The sequence below is a fragment of the Ranitomeya imitator genome, chromosome 2 (genome assembly GCF_032444005.1).
Source record: "Ranitomeya imitator isolate aRanImi1 chromosome 2, aRanImi1.pri, whole genome shotgun sequence".
NCBI lineage: Eukaryota > Metazoa > Chordata > Amphibia > Anura > Dendrobatidae > Ranitomeya > Ranitomeya imitator.
This window is the reverse complement of record NC_091283.1, coordinates 429,363,028-429,381,947: the sequence shown is the minus strand read 5'-3', so window position 1 is coordinate 429,381,947 and position 18,920 is coordinate 429,363,028. Positions and strand designations below refer to the sequence as shown.

The 18,920-nt window shown below is 46.5% G+C and overlaps 1 protein-coding gene across 4 annotated transcripts in view; it reads left to right on the top strand.

Moving 5' to 3' along the window:
- RIPOR3 (RIPOR family member 3) overlaps positions 1 to 18,920 on the top strand; it is a 230,003-nt gene that overhangs the window by 187,337 nt on the left and 23,746 nt on the right. For 2 of the 4 annotated variants that reach the window (XM_069750879.1, XM_069750876.1), the window contains 3 exons: positions 14,731 to 14,860; positions 16,540 to 17,088; positions 17,902 to 18,044. In XM_069750879.1, coding sequence (XP_069606980.1) covers positions 14,731 to 14,860; positions 16,540 to 17,088; positions 17,902 to 18,044 — 822 coding nt within the window. Of the gene's footprint in view, positions 1 to 14,730; positions 14,861 to 16,536; positions 17,089 to 17,901; positions 18,045 to 18,920 lie in introns of all 4 variants that reach the window. The other 2 variants (XM_069750875.1, XM_069750878.1) reach the window with 1 other exon arrangement.

The window sequence follows — 18,920 nt, the reverse complement described above, 5'->3', positions numbered from 1 at the left end:
AGGAAGGCCCGCAAAGGTGCAAAAGTAAAGCGAGTCCCTTTACACAGGAAAATAATTAGAAATAAGCATTCTTACGAATGCTAGTTTGCGCCTATCATTGACTTGTGTAAAGATGGCTGTGATCAATCAAGGGACAGGGAAACCCTAACCCATACACATGAAAGCTCATTTTGGCTGAAGGAAGATTGGAGTTCCTCAAACTAGATTTTGTCAGGGGAGACATAACTTTTTGTAATGTGTTTGGATCCCCTATTCCTAGAGAGTTCATCGCTGATATATTGCATTTCAGAATTATAAATCTTTTTTATACAGGTATGTTCACATGATGCAATCATACTACTTTTTGTTGCCATGATTTTCCAGAATTGTGTCAAAAAAATGCATTTTTTACTGATATTTAGGGTATGTTTACATTGACTTTTTTTTATATCATAATTTTCCAGAAAAATCCACATCAAGACTTCACTCGTTTATGGTTTTTTTTTAGCCTTTTGGCTTGACAGTGCATTTGGTTTGGATTCACAAGAAATCCACATCAAAGAAGTGACATGTCACTTTCTTTTTCTCTGCAGGAAGGTTTTCAAAACCTCAGTGAAAAAAAAGTTGCAAAAATTCACTGTATGAACAGCAATGAAAATTTCTAAATTAAGTCAATAGGAAAAGTATTTAAAGGGCACCTTCACTGGATTTTTTTTTTCTGTTCTCCTCCCTTCCAAAGTTATGCCCGTCGATAATGAAGGTGTAAAATTTAATTCAATTAACTAGGCGTATTCAACAGAACTCCTGTGTGGGTGTTTGCCTTCCTCTTCTGACACTGGCCAATCAAAACATGGCCACGCCCACAGATAAATTCTGTGGTATACGCCTAGTTGATTGAAGGGACAAATTTGCACCAATATTAACAGAGGGCATAACTTGGGAACGGAGGAACAAAGAAGAAAAAGAAAAACTGTTCCAGATTCAGTGGAGCAGTAGAAATTGGAGGGGGTACTCAGTTTAAATGTAAAATTCCAGTGAAAGTCCCCTTTAAAACAGGTTTTATGTAGATATTGAATTGAACTATCAACTTTCAGGATTTCAGTCTGGGGTTCTTGTTTTGATGCAAGCACATTTTGTGATTTCAAGGTGTATGCGCCTGAGTTTTGCTTTGCTATTGGATATAAAGCCTAAAATTTTCTATTTTCCCTCTGCTTTCTGTCAGCGAGTGAGGTCTCACATCAGAGACTGAGATCTGCTTCAGTCCTACATTACGGTGCCTTATTGGTTAATCCTTTCATGTGCGCTCATCAGATCATCACTAGCGGCTTCTTGGAATAGGTCCAGATGCTTCTCTGATGGCATGTGCAGATTAGTGAGGACCTGGGACTCTGTGCTCAGGGGTGGTGGCGTTGACCGTTGTCCTGGATCCGATTTCCTCATCACATATTCATAGCGGCTCATTGTAATTCTAACAAGCCCAGAATATTAATACAGTGAGCGATGGTGCGTTCTCCTGCACCTTTGAAGTCAGATCCCCTTGGAACCTGACATGGCAAGATCTATTTTATTCCCAACTGCTGGGAGACCTTGGTTTATTAGAGCAACTTAATATATTGTGAACGCCAAGAATAACACTGAGACCTCCTCCTTTTTGGTCATCGGCAGCACACTGTGTGAATATGTATTGATGCAATGTTATGTAGCATCCACTGAAAAATAATAGGGTTAATATGTAGCTCCATTACAGATTTAGCACTTAAAGAGTAACTGTCCAGCATGGAAAGTTATGAAACTTTGCAAATCACTTTATTAGAGGATTTGTCTTCATTTCTGTAAAAAAAAATGCATTTAATTGACTTCTAACCTCTGTTATTCCCTAATCTATTTTCCTGCCTTTAGCTGCATTGACATCAGAACGTACTCATTTGGAGTACAGATGATGGCAGAGATGGGTCTGCTCAGCTTCTGTCTCTCACTAACTCTGGGGTAATCTGCTGCATGAGATTGTTCTGAGAAGCACAACACCCAAAGGAGGAGGCAGGAGCTGACCCATCACTGCCATCATCTGTCCTCCAAATGAGTACTTGCAATATTTTTTTCACAGGAATAAAATTGCTGATCTGCAGAATAGGTGGCACATGTATGATCGATAGTAGTCCAACTGGTTGGACCTCGAAAATGGGAGGCAAAGTCTCCTGTGTGAATGGAGTCGTGCTGCTCATGGTTGACCACTGCTCTATTTCCTTCTGTAATATCGATGGTCAAGTTCACACTTTAATGACACAGATTCTATATTAGGAAAATGTGCACGGAGAATCCACACCAAATATGCAAAGTGGAGGAGCTTTAACTTAAAGTCACCCACATGCCTTGTCTTTATCTGGTTTGGTGTCTGCATGAAAATTGGCTTTTGTTTTTTATAAATCTGCATGCGAAATTCTCTTGCTGAAACAAACTTTTCTGATGTGGATTTTAACCAATTATTTCCCGTAGGATAGGTTTCCAGGTTCAGGAAACGCTGTGTTTTTGACGCTGCGTTGAGCCGCAGCGTCAAAAACGCAGCGTCCAGATGTTACAACATAGTGGAGGGGATTTCATGAAATCCCGTCTCCACTATGCATTAAAAGACGCATGCGGCAGACCTACGAAAACGGACATGCGGCGCGTCTTTTAAGAGCGCAGCATGTCCTTACATCGCAGAAACAACGCAAGGACAGCGCAAGTGACCTGTCAGTGACCTCAGGTGGAGATTTGGTCAGGATTTTACCTGCATAAAGCTGAACGTGGACACATACCTTTAGGACGCTAAATCTGCAGGGTAAGCGGCTGCCCTGGAATTGTTTTGTTGCATTTTTTTTTTATTTTTGTTTCCACAATAAGAGAAATGCACAAAAAATATATGAATAAGTGCCGAAAATTGGTGCAGAATTATGATGCAGAATAGCTGTGGATTTCACTTTTAGAAATCTGCGCATGAAATGGCAACTTCCTTTTTTAGCCCCGGGCATAAAGCAGACAGACATATAATGGATTTAATGTACAAGTGTGAACTAGGATTAACCATAACCCTTCCATATTGCAGAATATACACAAGGTTAGACTTCGGTTTACATAAAAATGGAAATTTTTTTCAGATTTCTGCTGAGAACAGGTGCATTCAGTGGAGATTTTTCCACTTGACCCTTTGGAAATGTTAATTTGTGAAGGGTGAACGTGCATATTCTGGACTCTGTATATTAAATTAGAGGGAGAGTAATGAAGATGTACCATTGTTACAGTAAAAACGGATGCGCTCTGCGTGTGGCACGCTTGTCGCGGTCCGCCGCAGAATGCAGCAGAGCTGAGAGTGTCCGCAGGGAGTCCTTGTTTTCCTGCCTGGCTCGAGCACTTTGATGGAATGATGCGATAGTCTGTACCAAGAACACATATTTCCGTGCTGAGATAATCCCTACAGAAAGCTTCATCTGCCACAAGCATTTCTCGCAGGTTTTTCTCATTTGTCATCTAATGTTTGGGGTATGTTATGATAGTAGCGGGAGAATACGGACCCCGGACGGTGACAGCGTGCAGCCACCAAGAGCAAAACTTTGTTGCGGAGCTCAGCAATTTGACTTGTGCCCCCCACCACTACATCGGAGGATGCAAAAATACACCTCTCAGCATGGAGAATACACGCAGTGGCTCTCGCTTTCTTTTTTTTTTTATTGGGGGTATGTGCACATGGAGTTTTTTAAGTAGTTAAAATAAAAGTTTCAAGCTGTAATGGATTTAGGAAACTCTCAGATTTTTTTTAATTTTTGAAGGAGTTTTTCTTTTTCTGAAGCAGTTTTGAAGACTTTTGGAAGAGTTTTTTTTTTTCCCTGAAGTGTTTTGCAGCCTTCTCTGGAGAGGTTTCCTTCAGGATCCTTTTCAAAGAAGTGACATGCACTTTCTTTTTTTTTTCCATCAGGCTTTTTCAAAACATTTTCAGAAAAAAAAGGTAGCTGAAAAATACAAAACACTTCATATAAATATCAAAATGGGTTACCCATAGGGCTATGCACACACAAACGATATCTTTTAAACTCAACCCAACGAGTTTTTCAAGCTGAGGATGCTTCTGGAAAATGGATTTTTTTTCCTGAAGCATCTTTTGTGGTACCTTTCGGTCACCTCCTGTGCAGTTTTCTGACGATTTTAATGTTTTTCTGGAGGGTTTTCTCATGAATTTTGTAACGTCTTTTTTATTGTTGTGTCACAGTCTTTTTTTTTCACTGCAAAAAAGCTAGAATTTTTATTTACGAATAAACAATGCCAAAACACCCCAAAAAATATAATCATCTTCTGGGCGTCATTTGAGCTTTCCCATTGTCCTGTATTGTAAAGTACAGAGCGACTTAAAAACAGAAAATGCCAGAAGAATGAATCGGTCAGTTCTTTTAAACGCTTATCGTTTTTAGAAACTTGAAGTGGTTTAAAAGCCTGAATATATGCATCATGAGTCATTTTTAAATAGAAATGTTTATGTTCATTCTTTTGAACGTTATTTTGCAGAATCCGCCTAATTTAGACATTGTGTCCACATGCCTAAAAAATTAATTGAATGAGTTTTCCAAGAACTTTCAAGGTGACGCTTCCCACAGGTGAAGCGGGGTCCCCAGGGCTCCCAAGGTGTATGGCAATAATGATGTATGCCGTTAAATAAGGCTATAAAGGCACAGATGATTGGCCTCGGGGAGACCAAAACATCCAACACTGCGGAGACACCATCACGTGTTTCTCAACGCAGTGATTCCAGAACACTGCCCCCATCCCTTATGGGAAATATGCAGATGCAGGTAAAGAAGCTGCGGAGACACCATCACGTGTTTCTCGACGCAAGCAGTGAATAGCCAGGCCTTTCCCCGGGAAGGAAGAACCACGGGAAGGGCAGCATCCTATGAAGGAAAGCCACCTATGCCAAGCATGGTATCCATCCACAGACAGCTGTTTCGGGGTGTTTGCCCCTCATCAGTGTGGAGTAGGAATCTGGCTATTAGGAGCAGTGCCTAGTAAAAAGGCTATAAAGGCACAGATGATTGGCCTCGGGGAGACCAAAACATCCAACACTGCGGAGACACCATCACGTGTTTCTCAACGCAGTGATTCCAGAACACTGCCCCCATCCCTTATGGGAAATATGCAGATGCAGGTAAAGAAGCTGCGGAGACACCATCACGTGTTTCTCGACGCAAGCAGTGAATAGCCAGGCCTTTCCCCGGGAAGGAAGAACCACGGGAAGGGCAGCATCCTATGAAGGAAAGCCACCTATGCCAAGCATGGTATCCATCCACAGACAGCTGTTTCGGGGTGTTTGCCCCTCATCAGTGTGGAGTAGGAATCTGGCTATTAGGAGCAGTGCCTAGTAAAAAGGCTATAAAGGCACAGATGATTGGCCTCGGGGAGACCAAAACATCCAACACTGCGGAGACACCATCACGTGTATCTCAACGCAGTGATTCCAGAACACTGCCCCCATCCCTTATGGGAAATATGCAGATGCAGGTAAAGAAGCTGCGGAGACACCATCACGTGTTTCTCGACGCAAGCAGTGAATAGCCAGGCCTTTCCCCGGGAAGGAAGAACCACGGGAAGGGCAGCATCCTATGAAGGAAAGCCACCTATGCCAAGCATGGTATCCATCCACAGACAGCTGTTTCGGGGTGTTTGCCCCTCATCAGTGTGGAGTAGGAATCTGGCTATTAGGAGCAGTGCCTAGTAAAAAGGCTATAAAGGCACAGATGATTGGCCTCGGGGAGACCAAAACATCCAACACTGCGGAGACACCATCACGTGTTTCTCAACGCAGTGATTCCAGAACACTGCCCCCATCCCTTATGGGAAATATGCAGATGCAGGTAAAGAAGCTGCGGAGACACCATCACGTGTTTCTCGACGCAAGCAGTGAATAGCCAGGCCTTTCCCCGGGAAGGAAGAACCACGGGAAGGGCAGCATCCTATGAAGGAAAGCCACCTATGCCAAGCATGGTATCCATCCACAGACAGCTGTTTCGGGGTGTTTGCCCCTCATCAGTGTGGAGTAGGAATCTGGCTATTAGGAGCAGTGCCTAGTAAAAAGGCTATAAAGGCACAGATGATTGGCCTCGGGGAGACCAAAACATCCAACACTGCGGAGACACCATCACGTGTATCTCAACGCAGTGATTCCAGAACACTGCCCCCATCCCTTATGGGAAATATGCAGATGCAGGTAAAGAAGCTGCGGAGACACCATCACGTGTTTCTCGACGCAAGCAGTGAATAGCCAGGCCTTTCCCCGGGAAGGAAGAACCACGGGAAGGGCAGCATCCTATGAAGGAAAGCCACCTATGCCAAGCATGGTATCCATCCACAGACAGCTGTTTCGGGGTGTTTGCCCCTCATCAGTGTGGAGTAGGAATCTGGCTATTAGGAGCAGTGCCTAGTAAAAAGGCTATAAAGGCACAGATGATTGGCCTCGGGGAGACCAAAACATCCAACACTGCGGAGACACCATCACGTGTTTCTCAACGCAGTGATTCCAGAACACTGCCCCCATCCCTTATGGGAAATATGCAGATGCAGGTAAAGAAGCTGCGGAGACACCATCACGTGTTTCTCGACGCAAGCAGTGAATAGCCAGGCCTTTCCCCGGGAAGGAAGAACCACGGGAAGGGCAGCATCCTATGAAGGAAAGCCACCTATGCCAAGCATGGTATCCATCCACAGACAGCTGTTTCGGGGTGTTTGCCCCTCATCAGTGTGGAGTAGGAATCTGGCTATTAGGAGCAGTGCCTAGTAAAAAGGCTATAAAGGCACAGATGATTGGCCTCGGGGAGACCATAACATCCAACACTGCGGAGACACCATCACGTGTTTCTCAACGCAGTGATTCCAGAACACTGCCCCCATCCCTTATGGGAAATATGCAGATGCAGGTAAAGAAGCTGCGGAGACACCATCACGTGTTTCTCGACGCAAGCAGTGAATAGCCAGGCCTTTCCCCGGGAAGGAAGAACCACGGGAAGGGCAGCATCCTATGAAGGAAAGCCACCTATGCCAAGCATGGTATCCATCCACAGACAGCTGTTTCGGGGTGTTTGCCCCTCATCAGTGTGGAGTAGGAATCTGGCTATTAGGAGCAGTGCCTAGTAAAAAGGCTATAAAGGCACAGATGATTGGCCTCGGGGAGACCAAAACATCCAACACTGCGGAGACACCATCACGTGTTTCTCAACGCAGTGATTCCAGAACACTGCCCCCATCCCTTATGGGAAATATGCAGATGCAGGTAAAGAAGCTGCGGAGACACCATCACGTGTTTCTCGACGCAAGCAGTGAATAGCCAGGCCTTTCCCCGGGAAGGAAGAACCACGGGAAGGGCAGCATCCTATGAAGGAAAGCCACCTATGCCAAGCATGGTATCCATCCACAGACAGCTGTTTCGGGGTGTTTGCCCCTCATCAGTGTGGAGTAGGAATCTGGCTATTAGGAGCAGTGCCTAGTAAAAAGGCTATAAAGGCACAGATGATTGGCCTCGGGGAGACCAAAACATCCAACACTGCGGAGACACCATCACGTGTTTCTCAACGCAGTGATTCCAGAACACTGCCCCCATCCCTTATGGGAAATATGCAGATGCAGGTAAAGAAGCTGCGGAGACACCATCACGTGTTTCTCGACGCAAGCAGTGAATAGCCAGGCCTTTCCCCGGGAAGGAAGAACCACGGGAAGGGCAGCATCCTATGAAGGAAAGCCACCTATGCCAAGCATGGTATCCATCCACAGACAGCTGTTTCGGGGTGTTTGCCCCTCATCAGTGTGGAGTAGGAATCTGGCTATTAGGAGCAGTGCCTAGTAAAAAGGCTATAAAGGCACAGATGATTGGCCTCGGGGAGACCATAACATCCAACACTGCGGAGACACCATCACGTGTTTCTCAACGCAGTGATTCCAGAACACTGCCCCCATCCCTTATGGGAAATATGCAGATGCAGGTAAAGAAGCTGCGGAGACACCATCACGTGTTTCTCGACGCAAGCAGTGAATAGCCAGGCCTTTCCCCGGGAAGGAAGAACCACGGGAAGGGCAGCATCCTATGAAGGAAAGCCACCTATGCCAAGCATGGTATCCATCCACAGACAGCTGTTTCGGGGTGTTTGCCCCTCATCAGTGTGGAGTAGGAATCTGGCTATTAGGAGCAGTGCCTAGTAAAAAGGCTATAAAGGCACAGATGATTGGCCTCGGGGAGACCAAAACATCCAACACTGCGGAGACACCATCACGTGTTTCTCAACGCAGTGATTCCAGAACACTGCCCCCATCCCTTATGGGAAATATGCAGATGCAGGTAAAGAAGCTGCGGAGACACCATCACGTGTTTCTCGACGCAAGCAGTGAATAGCCAGGCCTTTCCCCGGGAAGGAAGAACCACGGGAAGGGCAGCATCCTATGAAGGAAAGCCACCTATGCCAAGCATGGTATCCATCCACAGACAGCTGTTTCGGGGTGTTTGCCCCTCATCAGTGTGGAGTAGGAATCTGGCTATTAGGAGCAGTGCCTAGTAAAAAGGCTATAAAGGCACAGATGATTGGCCTCGGGGAGACCAAAACATCCAACACTGCGGAGACACCATCACGTGTTTCTCAACGCAGTGATTCCAGAACACTGCCCCCATCCCTTATGGGAAATATGCAGATGCAGGTAAAGAAGCTGCGGAGACACCATCACGTGTTTCTCGACGCAAGCAGTGAATAGCCAGGCCTTTCCCCGGGAAGGAAGAACCACGGGAAGGGCAGCATCCTATGAAGGAAAGCCACCTATGCCAAGCATGGTATCCATCCACAGACAGCTGTTTCGGGGTGTTTGCCCCTCATCAGTGTGGAGTAGGAATCTGGCTATTAGGAGCAGTGCCTAGTAAAAAGGCTATAAAGGCACAGATGATTGGCCTCGGGGAGACCAAAACATCCAACACTGCGGAGACACCATCACGTGTTTCTCAACGCAGTGATTCCAGAACACTGCCCCCATCCCTTATGGGAAATATGCAGATGCAGGTAAAGAAGCTGCGGAGACACCATCACGTGTTTCTCGACGCAAGCAGTGAATAGCCAGGCCTTTCCCCGGGAAGGAAGAACCACGGGAAGGGCAGCATCCTATGAAGGAAAGCCACCTATGCCAAGCATGGTATCCATCCACAGACAGCTGTTTCGGGGTGTTTGCCCCTCATCAGTGTGGAGTAGGAATCTGGCTATTAGGAGCAGTGCCTAGTAAAAAGGCTATAAAGGCACAGATGATTGGCCTCGGGGAGACCAAAACATCCAACACTGCGGAGACACCATCACGTGTTTCTCAACGCAGTGATTCCAGAACACTGCCCCCATCCCTTATGGGAAATATGCAGATGCAGGTAAAGAAGCTGCGGAGACACCATCACGTGTTTCTCGACGCAAGCAGTGAATAGCCAGGCCTTTCCCCGGGAAGGAAGAACCACGGGAAGGGCAGCATCCTATGAAGGAAAGCCACCTATGCCAAGCATGGTATCCATCCACAGACAGCTGTTTCGGGGTGTTTGCCCCTCATCAGTGTGGAGTAGGAATGCTTGCGTCGAGAAACACGTGATGGTGTCTCCGCAGCTTCTTTACCTGCATCTGCATATTTCCCATAAGGGATGGGGGCAGTGTTCTGGAATCACTGCGTTGAGAAACACGTGATGGTGTCTCCGCAGTGTTGGATGTTTTGGTCTCCCCGAGGCCAATCATCTGTGCCTTTATAGCCTTTTTACTAGGCACTGCTCCTAATAGCCAGATTCCTACTCCACACTGATGAGGGGCAAACACCCCGAAACAGCTGTCTGTGGATGGATACCATGCTTGGCATAGGTGGCTTTCCTTCATAGGATGCTGCCCTTCCCGTGGTTCTTCCTTCCCGGGGAAAGGCCTGGCTATTCACTGCTTGCGTCGAGAAACACGTGATGGTGTCTCCGCAGCTTCTTTACCTGCATCTGCATATTTCCCATAAGGGATGGGGGCAGTGTTCTGGAATCACTGCGTTGAGAAACACGTGATGGTGTCTCCGCAGTGTTGGATGTTTTGGTCTCCCCGAGGCCAATCATCTGTGCCTTTATAGCCTTTTTACTAGGCACTGCTCCTAATAGCCAGATTCCTACTCCACACTGATGAGGGGCAAACACCCCGAAACAGCTGTCTGTGGATGGATACCATGCTTGGCATAGGTGGCTTTCCTTCATAGGATGCTGCCCTTCCCGTGGTTCTTCCTTCCCGGGGAAAGGCCTGGCTATTCACTGCTTGCGTCGAGAAACACGTGATGGTGTCTCCGCAGCTTCTTTACCTGCATCTGCATATTTCCCATAAGGGATGGGGGCAGTGTTCTGGAATCACTGCGTTGAGAAACACGTGATGGTGTCTCCGCAGTGTTGGATGTTTTGGTCTCCCCGAGGCCAATCATCTGTGCCTTTATAGCCTTTTTACTAGGCACTGCTCCTAATAGCCAGATTCCTACTCCACACTGATGAGGGGCAAACACCCCGAAACAGCTGTCTGTGGATGGATACCATGCTTGGCATAGGTGGCTTTCCTTCATAGGATGCTGCCCTTCCCGTGGTTCTTCCTTCCCGGGGAAAGGCCTGGCTATTCACTGCTTGCGTCGAGAAACACGTGATGGTGTCTCCGCAGCTTCTTTACCTGCATCTGCATATTTCCCATAAGGGATGGGGGCAGTGTTCTGGAATCACTGCGTTGAGAAACACGTGATGGTGTCTCCGCAGTGTTGGATGTTATGGTCTCCCCGAGGCCAATCATCTGTGCCTTTATAGCCTTTTTACTAGGCACTGCTCCTAATAGCCAGATTCCTACTCCACACTGATGAGGGGCAAACACCCCGAAACAGCTGTCTGTGGATGGATACCATGCTTGGCATAGGTGGCTTTCCTTCATAGGATGCTGCCCTTCCCGTGGTTCTTCCTTCCCGGGGAAAGGCCTGGCTATTCACTGCTTGCGTCGAGAAACACGTGATGGTGTCTCCGCAGCTTCTTTACCTGCATCTGCATATTTCCCATAAGGGATGGGGGCAGTGTTCTGGAATCACTGCGTTGAGAAACACGTGATGGTGTCTCCGCAGTGTTGGATGTTTTGGTCTCCCCGAGGCCAATCATCTGTGCCTTTATAGCCTTTTTACTAGGCACTGCTCCTAATAGCCAGATTCCTACTCCACACTGATGAGGGGCAAACACCCAGAAACAGCTGTCTGTGGATGGATACCATGCTTGGCATAGGTGGCTTTCCTTCATAGGATGCTGCCCTTCCCGTGGTTCTTCCTTCCCGGGGAAAGGCCTGGCTATTCACTGCTTGCGTCGAGAAACACGTGATGGTGTCTCCGCAGCTTCTTTACCTGCATCTGCATATTTCCCATAAGGGATGGGGGCAGTGTTCTGGAATCACTGCGTTGAGAAACACGTGATGGTGTCTCCGCAGTGTTGGATGTTTTGGTCTCCCCGAGGCCAATCATCTGTGCCTTTATAGCCTTTTTACTAGGCACTGCTCCTAATAGCCAGATTCCTACTCCACACTGATGAGGGGCAAACACCCCGAAACAGCTGTCTGTGGATGGATACCATGCTTGGCATAGGTGGCTTTCCTTCATAGGATGCTGCCCTTCCCGTGGTTCTTCCTTCCCGGGGAAAGGCCTGGCTATTCACTGCTTGCGTCGAGAAACACGTGATGGTGTCTCCGCAGCTTCTTTACCTGCATCTGCATATTTCCCATAAGGGATGGGGGCAGTGTTCTGGAATCACTGCGTTGAGAAACACGTGATGGTGTCTCCGCAGTGTTGGATGTTTTGGTCTCCCCGAGGCCAATCATCTGTGCCTTTATAGCCTTTTTACTAGGCACTGCTCCTAATAGCCAGATTCCTACTCCACACTGATGAGGGGCAAACACCCCGAAACAGCTGTCTGTGGATGGATACCATGCTTGGCATAGGTGGCTTTCCTTCATAGGATGCTGCCCTTCCCGTGGTTCTTCCTTCCCGGGGAAAGGCCTGGCTATTCACTGCTTGCGTCGAGAAACACGTGATGGTGTCTCCGCAGCTTCTTTACCTGCATCTGCCGTTAAATAAGGACACAGAGTTTATAAAGTCTTTACCTGGTTTACTGGCACTATCAGTCCCCAGCCCATAGTATCAGGAAAGGTGATGGTATGGCATGGCCGGCCTGGAGGCAAAGGTAGATCCCTCTCCCAGGTGAGGTCCGTAAGCCTTTCCTACTTGAACTGATGTGCGTGGTCCCTGCTGCCTGAAGCTTGCTGGCAAAGTCCTCTCTCTCCTGTGCTGGGACAGTTACCTGTATGGTGAGCAACTAGAGCCATTTTATAGGGTCTCTATCAGGACTCGGGCTCTTCAGGTGCTGCTTCACCTTCAGTTGTGGTGTCGGCAAATCACATGCAGTTCTATGCCCTCCCTGTCCTGATGCCCGGTTCCTGCGCTCTGGCTCTGAGGGTGCCCGGTCTCAGTTCCCCTCTGAGCCCCTTTCCTTTTCCACTGTGCTTCTTTCCTCAATAGCTCCACCACATTCAACTCCTCGGGTTCTCTTTCTTTCCTGGAGCTGCAGCTCAGTTGTGGCTGCACGGCTCCGCTGTCTGCTCTTCACGCCTCAGTCTCTCACTAACAACCTTCTCTGGTCTCCCTGGACCAACTGTCTGACTCCTCCAGACCAGGATATCTCTATCTGAGCAAAGCTCCCCTGAATCCGGGTTCAGAGCTCCCCCTTCTGGCCTGGACTCGGAATGTGTTGTATGTGGGTGCATTACCTCGTAAAGGATATCCCCCTTGCCTCCAAGCATGATATCGCCCTCCCCGAAAGGAAGGCAACATCACTGTATCAATCGGTTACCTGGAGTCTTACAGATGCCATACGGGTGTCACACGAATGCTTATATGCGAGAAAATCGTATCCTCGCACTGCACACAGATGACATACGGATCACTGTAAAGGGAACATTTTTGCGATTCTCGTCAGTGTAAAACGGACCGATTTTTTTTTTTTTTTCTTTTTTTATACGTTGTGTGTGACTCCAGCCTAATTCCGATTCCCAGTGCTTCATATAGGGTCATTTATCAGCTAAATCTATCTCATTCAGAACGTTGTATAAAATTGAAACCTTTTTATAATTAGATTCCGGTCGTAGAATATCAGGATTATTTGTTTGAAACAGCAACATATAATATAGGCAATCACCTGTGTGCAGAGTATAGCTGCAAGAGAAATCTCCTTTCCTGGTTGTTTGTTACAATATATTACTGAATGTAACTGAGGCTATTTAGCTCACAGTATTACCTATAAAAATGTGTTTTAGCTTCTGGAGACATCTTTTCTTGTGAAGAGTGACATGCCAGTGTAAGGAGACTTATAGGCCATGCAATGCTCCTCTGGGAAATTAAATATGCAAATTACCTCTTCAGAAAGGAAGAGGACTAGAACTGTAGTGCCACGTATTGGAAGTAAGCAATCCTAAAAGTCAATATCAACCCTTTAACGAGCCTTGTCACATGACTTGGGGTAAAAGCCAAACCAGAATCTCAATCTGCAGGCACGTTTTGGGGTGTTGACACTACTCAGTGCAAAGCAAGAGATTTGATTTGGCTGTATGAGAGGTATGAGAGTGAGTACTCTTACTGGGATCTAAGGAGTAACTTCTCTTCTTGTGGAGAGTGACATACCTGACATGCCAGTGTAAAGAGACTTATAGGCCTCTTCTGGAGATAGACTAAATATTCTAATTTGCAAACCAAGCAGAGAAGTTTTACATTCAATGATGAGGTTTTTATACAATTGGATTGATTATGTCCTCTTTGTACAGTGAAGTATTGTAGTGCTAGATTTGCATAAGAGCCATATGCCACATCAGAAGCAGCCAAAAGCCTGATATGTTTTGATTTATAGCATGAGTGGAGCAAAAAAAAAAAGGAGAACTTGTCCCGCGTCCGTCATACTAATTTATTTAGTTATTTGGATGACATTAGGGGCAGGTTATGAATGAAAAGTCGGGGTGATGAAGCGCAGGTTCTGTTTCTAATTTTGTCTGACCGTGTTCAGCAAGTGACGACTTCCAGCTGTTCGCTCTAGTGATCGAGTGGCTGGAGCTGCCGAAATATTGTAATAATTGTGTCGCCGGCCTCATTCCAAGGTTAGGTAAAAAACCACTATGGAAGGGATTCACAATATTATTGGAGTGTGTGTCAATTATTGGTGATGCTGCTGTAACAGGAGTAAGGGTATGTTCACACGTAGCTTTTATGATAGCAGGCGATGGACAGAACCCTGCAACATTAATTATGTGTGCTTTCACACATATTTAGAAATCTCATTCATTTTGCTGTTACTGTAAAAGTCTTTTTCTGCATGAATAACGCATCTGAAATGCTGCATGTGAACACGCCCTTACAAGAGTCTAAGGCTATGTGCACACGTTGCGGATTAGCCTTAAGAATTTCTGGTGCGGATTCTACCTCTCCTGGCAGAAAACGCACCTGCGGATTTGTCGCGTTTTTTGTGCGGATCTGCAGCGTTTCTGCACTGCAAAAAACGCTGCAGATCCGCAGAGAATCCGCAACGTGTGCACATACCCTAAGTATTTGGGAACAAATGTGACATTCCTCTATGCTTGTGGCAATTTGTCGTATAGATCAGTCCCCACACATACAGTGATATTTTTTTGAGGTCTGCCTCTTCCTTCGCAGTCCGTTCGATAACAGCAAGATTTTGTGTACACCTGGAATGACCAACAAGTTTTCATCAAGTGTCCGGAAAATGTCCTTATATCATTCGACGCCTCCCAACACCCCAAGCTTCCGGGACAAGTTTTACCTGGTGAGTATAACTAGTCGCACTTCTTTGTCATCTAGTTTGAGTACTTACAATGATTCTCCGGTCCTATGTCAATATCGCTTAAAGAGGTTGTGCAGGCTTGCGGTACAAGTCTTCAGACACTGAGCGCGCTGTCAGTATTCAACAGCGCCGGACGCAGGCGATCATGTGACCGCAAGTATGAGATTTGCATATTTTGGCCACATTCCAACTAGACGTGCAAGTGTATCGAGCGAGGCTGCTCAAGTGACCGAATGAATCCAAATTGCATGCTTGTGGTCACATGCTTGCCACTCCCGGCTCCGGAGAATGCTGACAGGGCACATACTGCATGCTTTGATGATTCCCAAGTACTGCAAGTCTGCACAACCCTTTTAAGCATTGTAGAATAAAAAGTTCCAAAAGCTTTCTAATTATATTTTTATTAGGTTCCCTGATCTTTTAAAAATGTCTTCTTGCATGTCTGTGAACAAAAATATGATTGAGACTGATAGCAAATCATGTCCACAGATTTAATCCGCAGAAGATTAAGGGTATGTGCACACATTGCGGATTCGTGTGCGGATTTTTCCATGCAGATTCTGAAACATCCGCAGGTAAAATGCGGATTTACCGCAGTGGAAAACGCTGCGAAATCCGCACAAAGAATTGACATGCTGTGAAAAATAAACCGTAGCGTTTCCGAGCGGTATTTTCTGAAGCATGTGCACTGCGGATTTTGTTTTCCATACGTTTACATGGTACTGTACACTGCATGGAAAACTGCTGCGGATCCGCAGTCAAATCTGCAACGTGTGCACAGACCCTTAGGGTCTGTGCACTCTGAGTCTTTTTGTTGAGCTTTTTGGAGCAGAAACGCCAAAGGTCCGATTCATCAAAGCTTTTAAGCCAGTATTCCATAGTAAAAAGCTTTGAAAACTCGCAAAATGTTGGTGCAAATTTTGTGACTTTTGGAGCTGTCATACCATTTTTGACCAGCTTTGACAAAATGAGCGAAGCTGGGGTGAGATAGGGCGTGGTGACCGCCACTTGTTGAATTAATGCAGTGAAGGAAGTAGGATTGGTGGTGAGGCACACACTGAAGTGTACGCCACTTTTTGATGCTCCCGATTCATTAAGGGGAGTACGCCTCTTCATGAATCAGGAGCATCTGACTCCTGCCCATCTTTTCATCAAGGCTGAAGTAAATGACCCTGGTCAAGATCTGGTCAACATATTTGAGTAATTTGGACTTGTTGGGCAATATGTGAAGAGTTTCCTGTAGGTGTCTGCTCTAAAATCTCTCTAAAAGAAGCCCTAGGGTGCTGAGATCACCACTGATTGCTAAAATAAAGGGCAGAAACTTTCATTTCAGCACTTTGTCCTTGCGAGCTGAAATCTCCAAGTAGAGTAGCACTCGGCTGTCGGCGAGAGTCATACAACCGGCAGCTCTATTTCCCCGACTTCCCCAAACACAGGAACGATCAACTTGGATGCGTATTTTTATGTCCTCCCTAGGGGGCGTTAAGGGCCACTGCAAGAATCATCATATATGAAGACCATCAGATGGTTGGTTGATCCCACTGAAAATGGTGGTGGGTTTAGATGACTATTATCTAATGTGTATGGGGGCCTTGAGATTGTACTGTATGTGCATTGTATTATTATTATTTGGTTTTTATACTTTACTCTTTTTTAAGCAGCAGAATGATCTTGACAGCACATATCCATCCCTGGAAAAAGACATCCAGACTCCATATATCCTGAGCTACCTGGCCAACAGCGTCTTTATTAGAGACCGCCGGAGTCTTACACATAGCCTGGAGCTGAACAGCATAGACAGTCTAAGAAATCTCGAAGAGATCGGAGATGATGCTGCTCCCAGTCCGCCATCCTCCTGTGGGGAGACCCTGCCATATTCTTCACAAGAGCTGACCAGAGACGAGCAGCCCCCAAATCATGAAACTCTGGATATTCTCAGAGAGACACCCAACAACTACAACTCTCAGAACAACCTGAAACCATCCAGGCTGGATTTTCACAATAAACCAAGCATCAAACTCACTGAGGAGAACAGGACCCCCACCATGACTCTGGAGGAAAGCTCCAGCGGCAATGATACAACTGAAGAGAGACGATCACTACCGCGGCAACTGGATGACATTCTGGACCTGCTGAGGTCAGAGGATGCCACAAGGTGGAAGATGAAGGAGATGGAGCAGTCAGTGCTAAACTTCAGAGAGAGAGTCTTGGTACGTCGTGAGCTGTTTTTGACGCTGCAATAGGAGAGTTTGCGACTCTGTTATCTGTCATTTTCTGAGCCCGAAGTATGCAAGCCTATGTTCAATTAGGAACAAACGAGAGCCCCGCCACACCATTTAAGGCCGGTTTCACACGTCAGTGGCTCCGGTACATGAGGTTACAGTTTCCTCACGTACCGGAGCCACTGACACACGTAGACACATTGAAATCAATGCATCTGTGCAGTTGTCATTGACTTTTTGCGGACCGTGTCTCCATGTGCCAAACACGGAGACATGTCAGTGTTCGTGGGAGCGCACGGATTACACAGACCCATTAAAGTCAATGGGTCCGTGTAAAACACGTACCGCACATGGTCATTGTCCGTGTGCAGTCCGTGTGCCGTGCAGGAGACAGCGCTACAGTAAGCGCTGTCCCCCCCACGTGGTGCTGAAGCCACCATTCATATCTTCTCTACAGCAAACGCTGCTGCAGAGAAGATATGAATGGCAGCTTCAGCACCACGTGGGGGGGACAGCGCTTATCTCTAGCGCTGTCTCCTGCACGGTGCGTGTGGTACCCAGTCGGCACACGGGCGGCACACGTGTGCCACACTGATGTGCCACAGAAACGCACGGGCACACGGACACGGATAATTCCGGTACCGGAATTATTTGGACGTGTGGGACTGCCCTAACACCGTCTCTGCCATCAGGCATTGTTAGAATGTCAGGATAATAATGGGTGGAGGTGCAACTTGCTGGGATTTATGGTGCTTCTGGCTATTTTATCACAGAACTGTCTTTTTCTTTATTGCTCTGCAGAGGTCAAATGATCCCGTCCCGGAGCTTCCCTCCATGGACAGCCTGATGGTGGAGACAGCACTGGAAAGTTTCGACTTTTTGAACACAGATTTCAGCACAGATGATATTTCTCTGTTTGGCAGCGTCCGCACTCACAGCAAGAGGTAAAATACACATCATCTCCAACTATTCCCAGCATTTCCTGTGTGATGTGCTGGGAACAAGTCAGTGCACTTATGTGACTATGAACGAAGAGGTCTGCAACCTTTCCAGCTAGCAGGAGACTACAACTCCCAGCATGCTGGAGGGGATGCTGAGAGTTTGCTACCAGCTGTGGTATCCACAGATTGTAAACTTTCTTTGTAGCTAGATGTAACCTGAAAAATCACCTTTGATCTCTTCTAGGATATCTTGTTGGATGACTTTATAAAACGGCATGAACATTTGACCTTAAAAACTCCCAGTAAACAAGTCATCCTATGGGCGTATTCAGACGACTGTACAAATTGGTCCAATATTGGACCACAGTGCACAGACTGGCCGTGGGTCTTCATAGAAATATATAAAGCTTTTACGCTCTGGTCGGAAAATCTGCAGCTAGTTTGTGCATTGCAGTCTGATCTTAGACTGATTTGCATGCATGTCTGAATGCGCCCTATGGCTGGAGTTACACGGCGACGTTGTCTGCAACAAGGGTAGCTCGGCTAAAGATTAATATACAGTGGGGAAAATAAGTATTTGATACACTGCTGATTTTGCAAGTTTTCCCACCTGCAAAGAATGGAGAGGTCTGTAATTTTTATCTTAGGTACACTTCAACTGTGAGAAACAGGATCTTAAAAGAAATCCAGAAAATCACATTGTGTGATTTTTTGCCTAATTCATTTGCATTTTATTGCATGAAATGAGTATTTGATACAATGTCGCTGGGCAACACTGAGTTTTAGCTTCCTCCAAAGATTTTCTACTGGGTAAAGGTGTGGAGACTGGCTAGGCCACTCCAGGACCTTGAAATGCTTCTTAGTTGCCGTGGCTGTGTA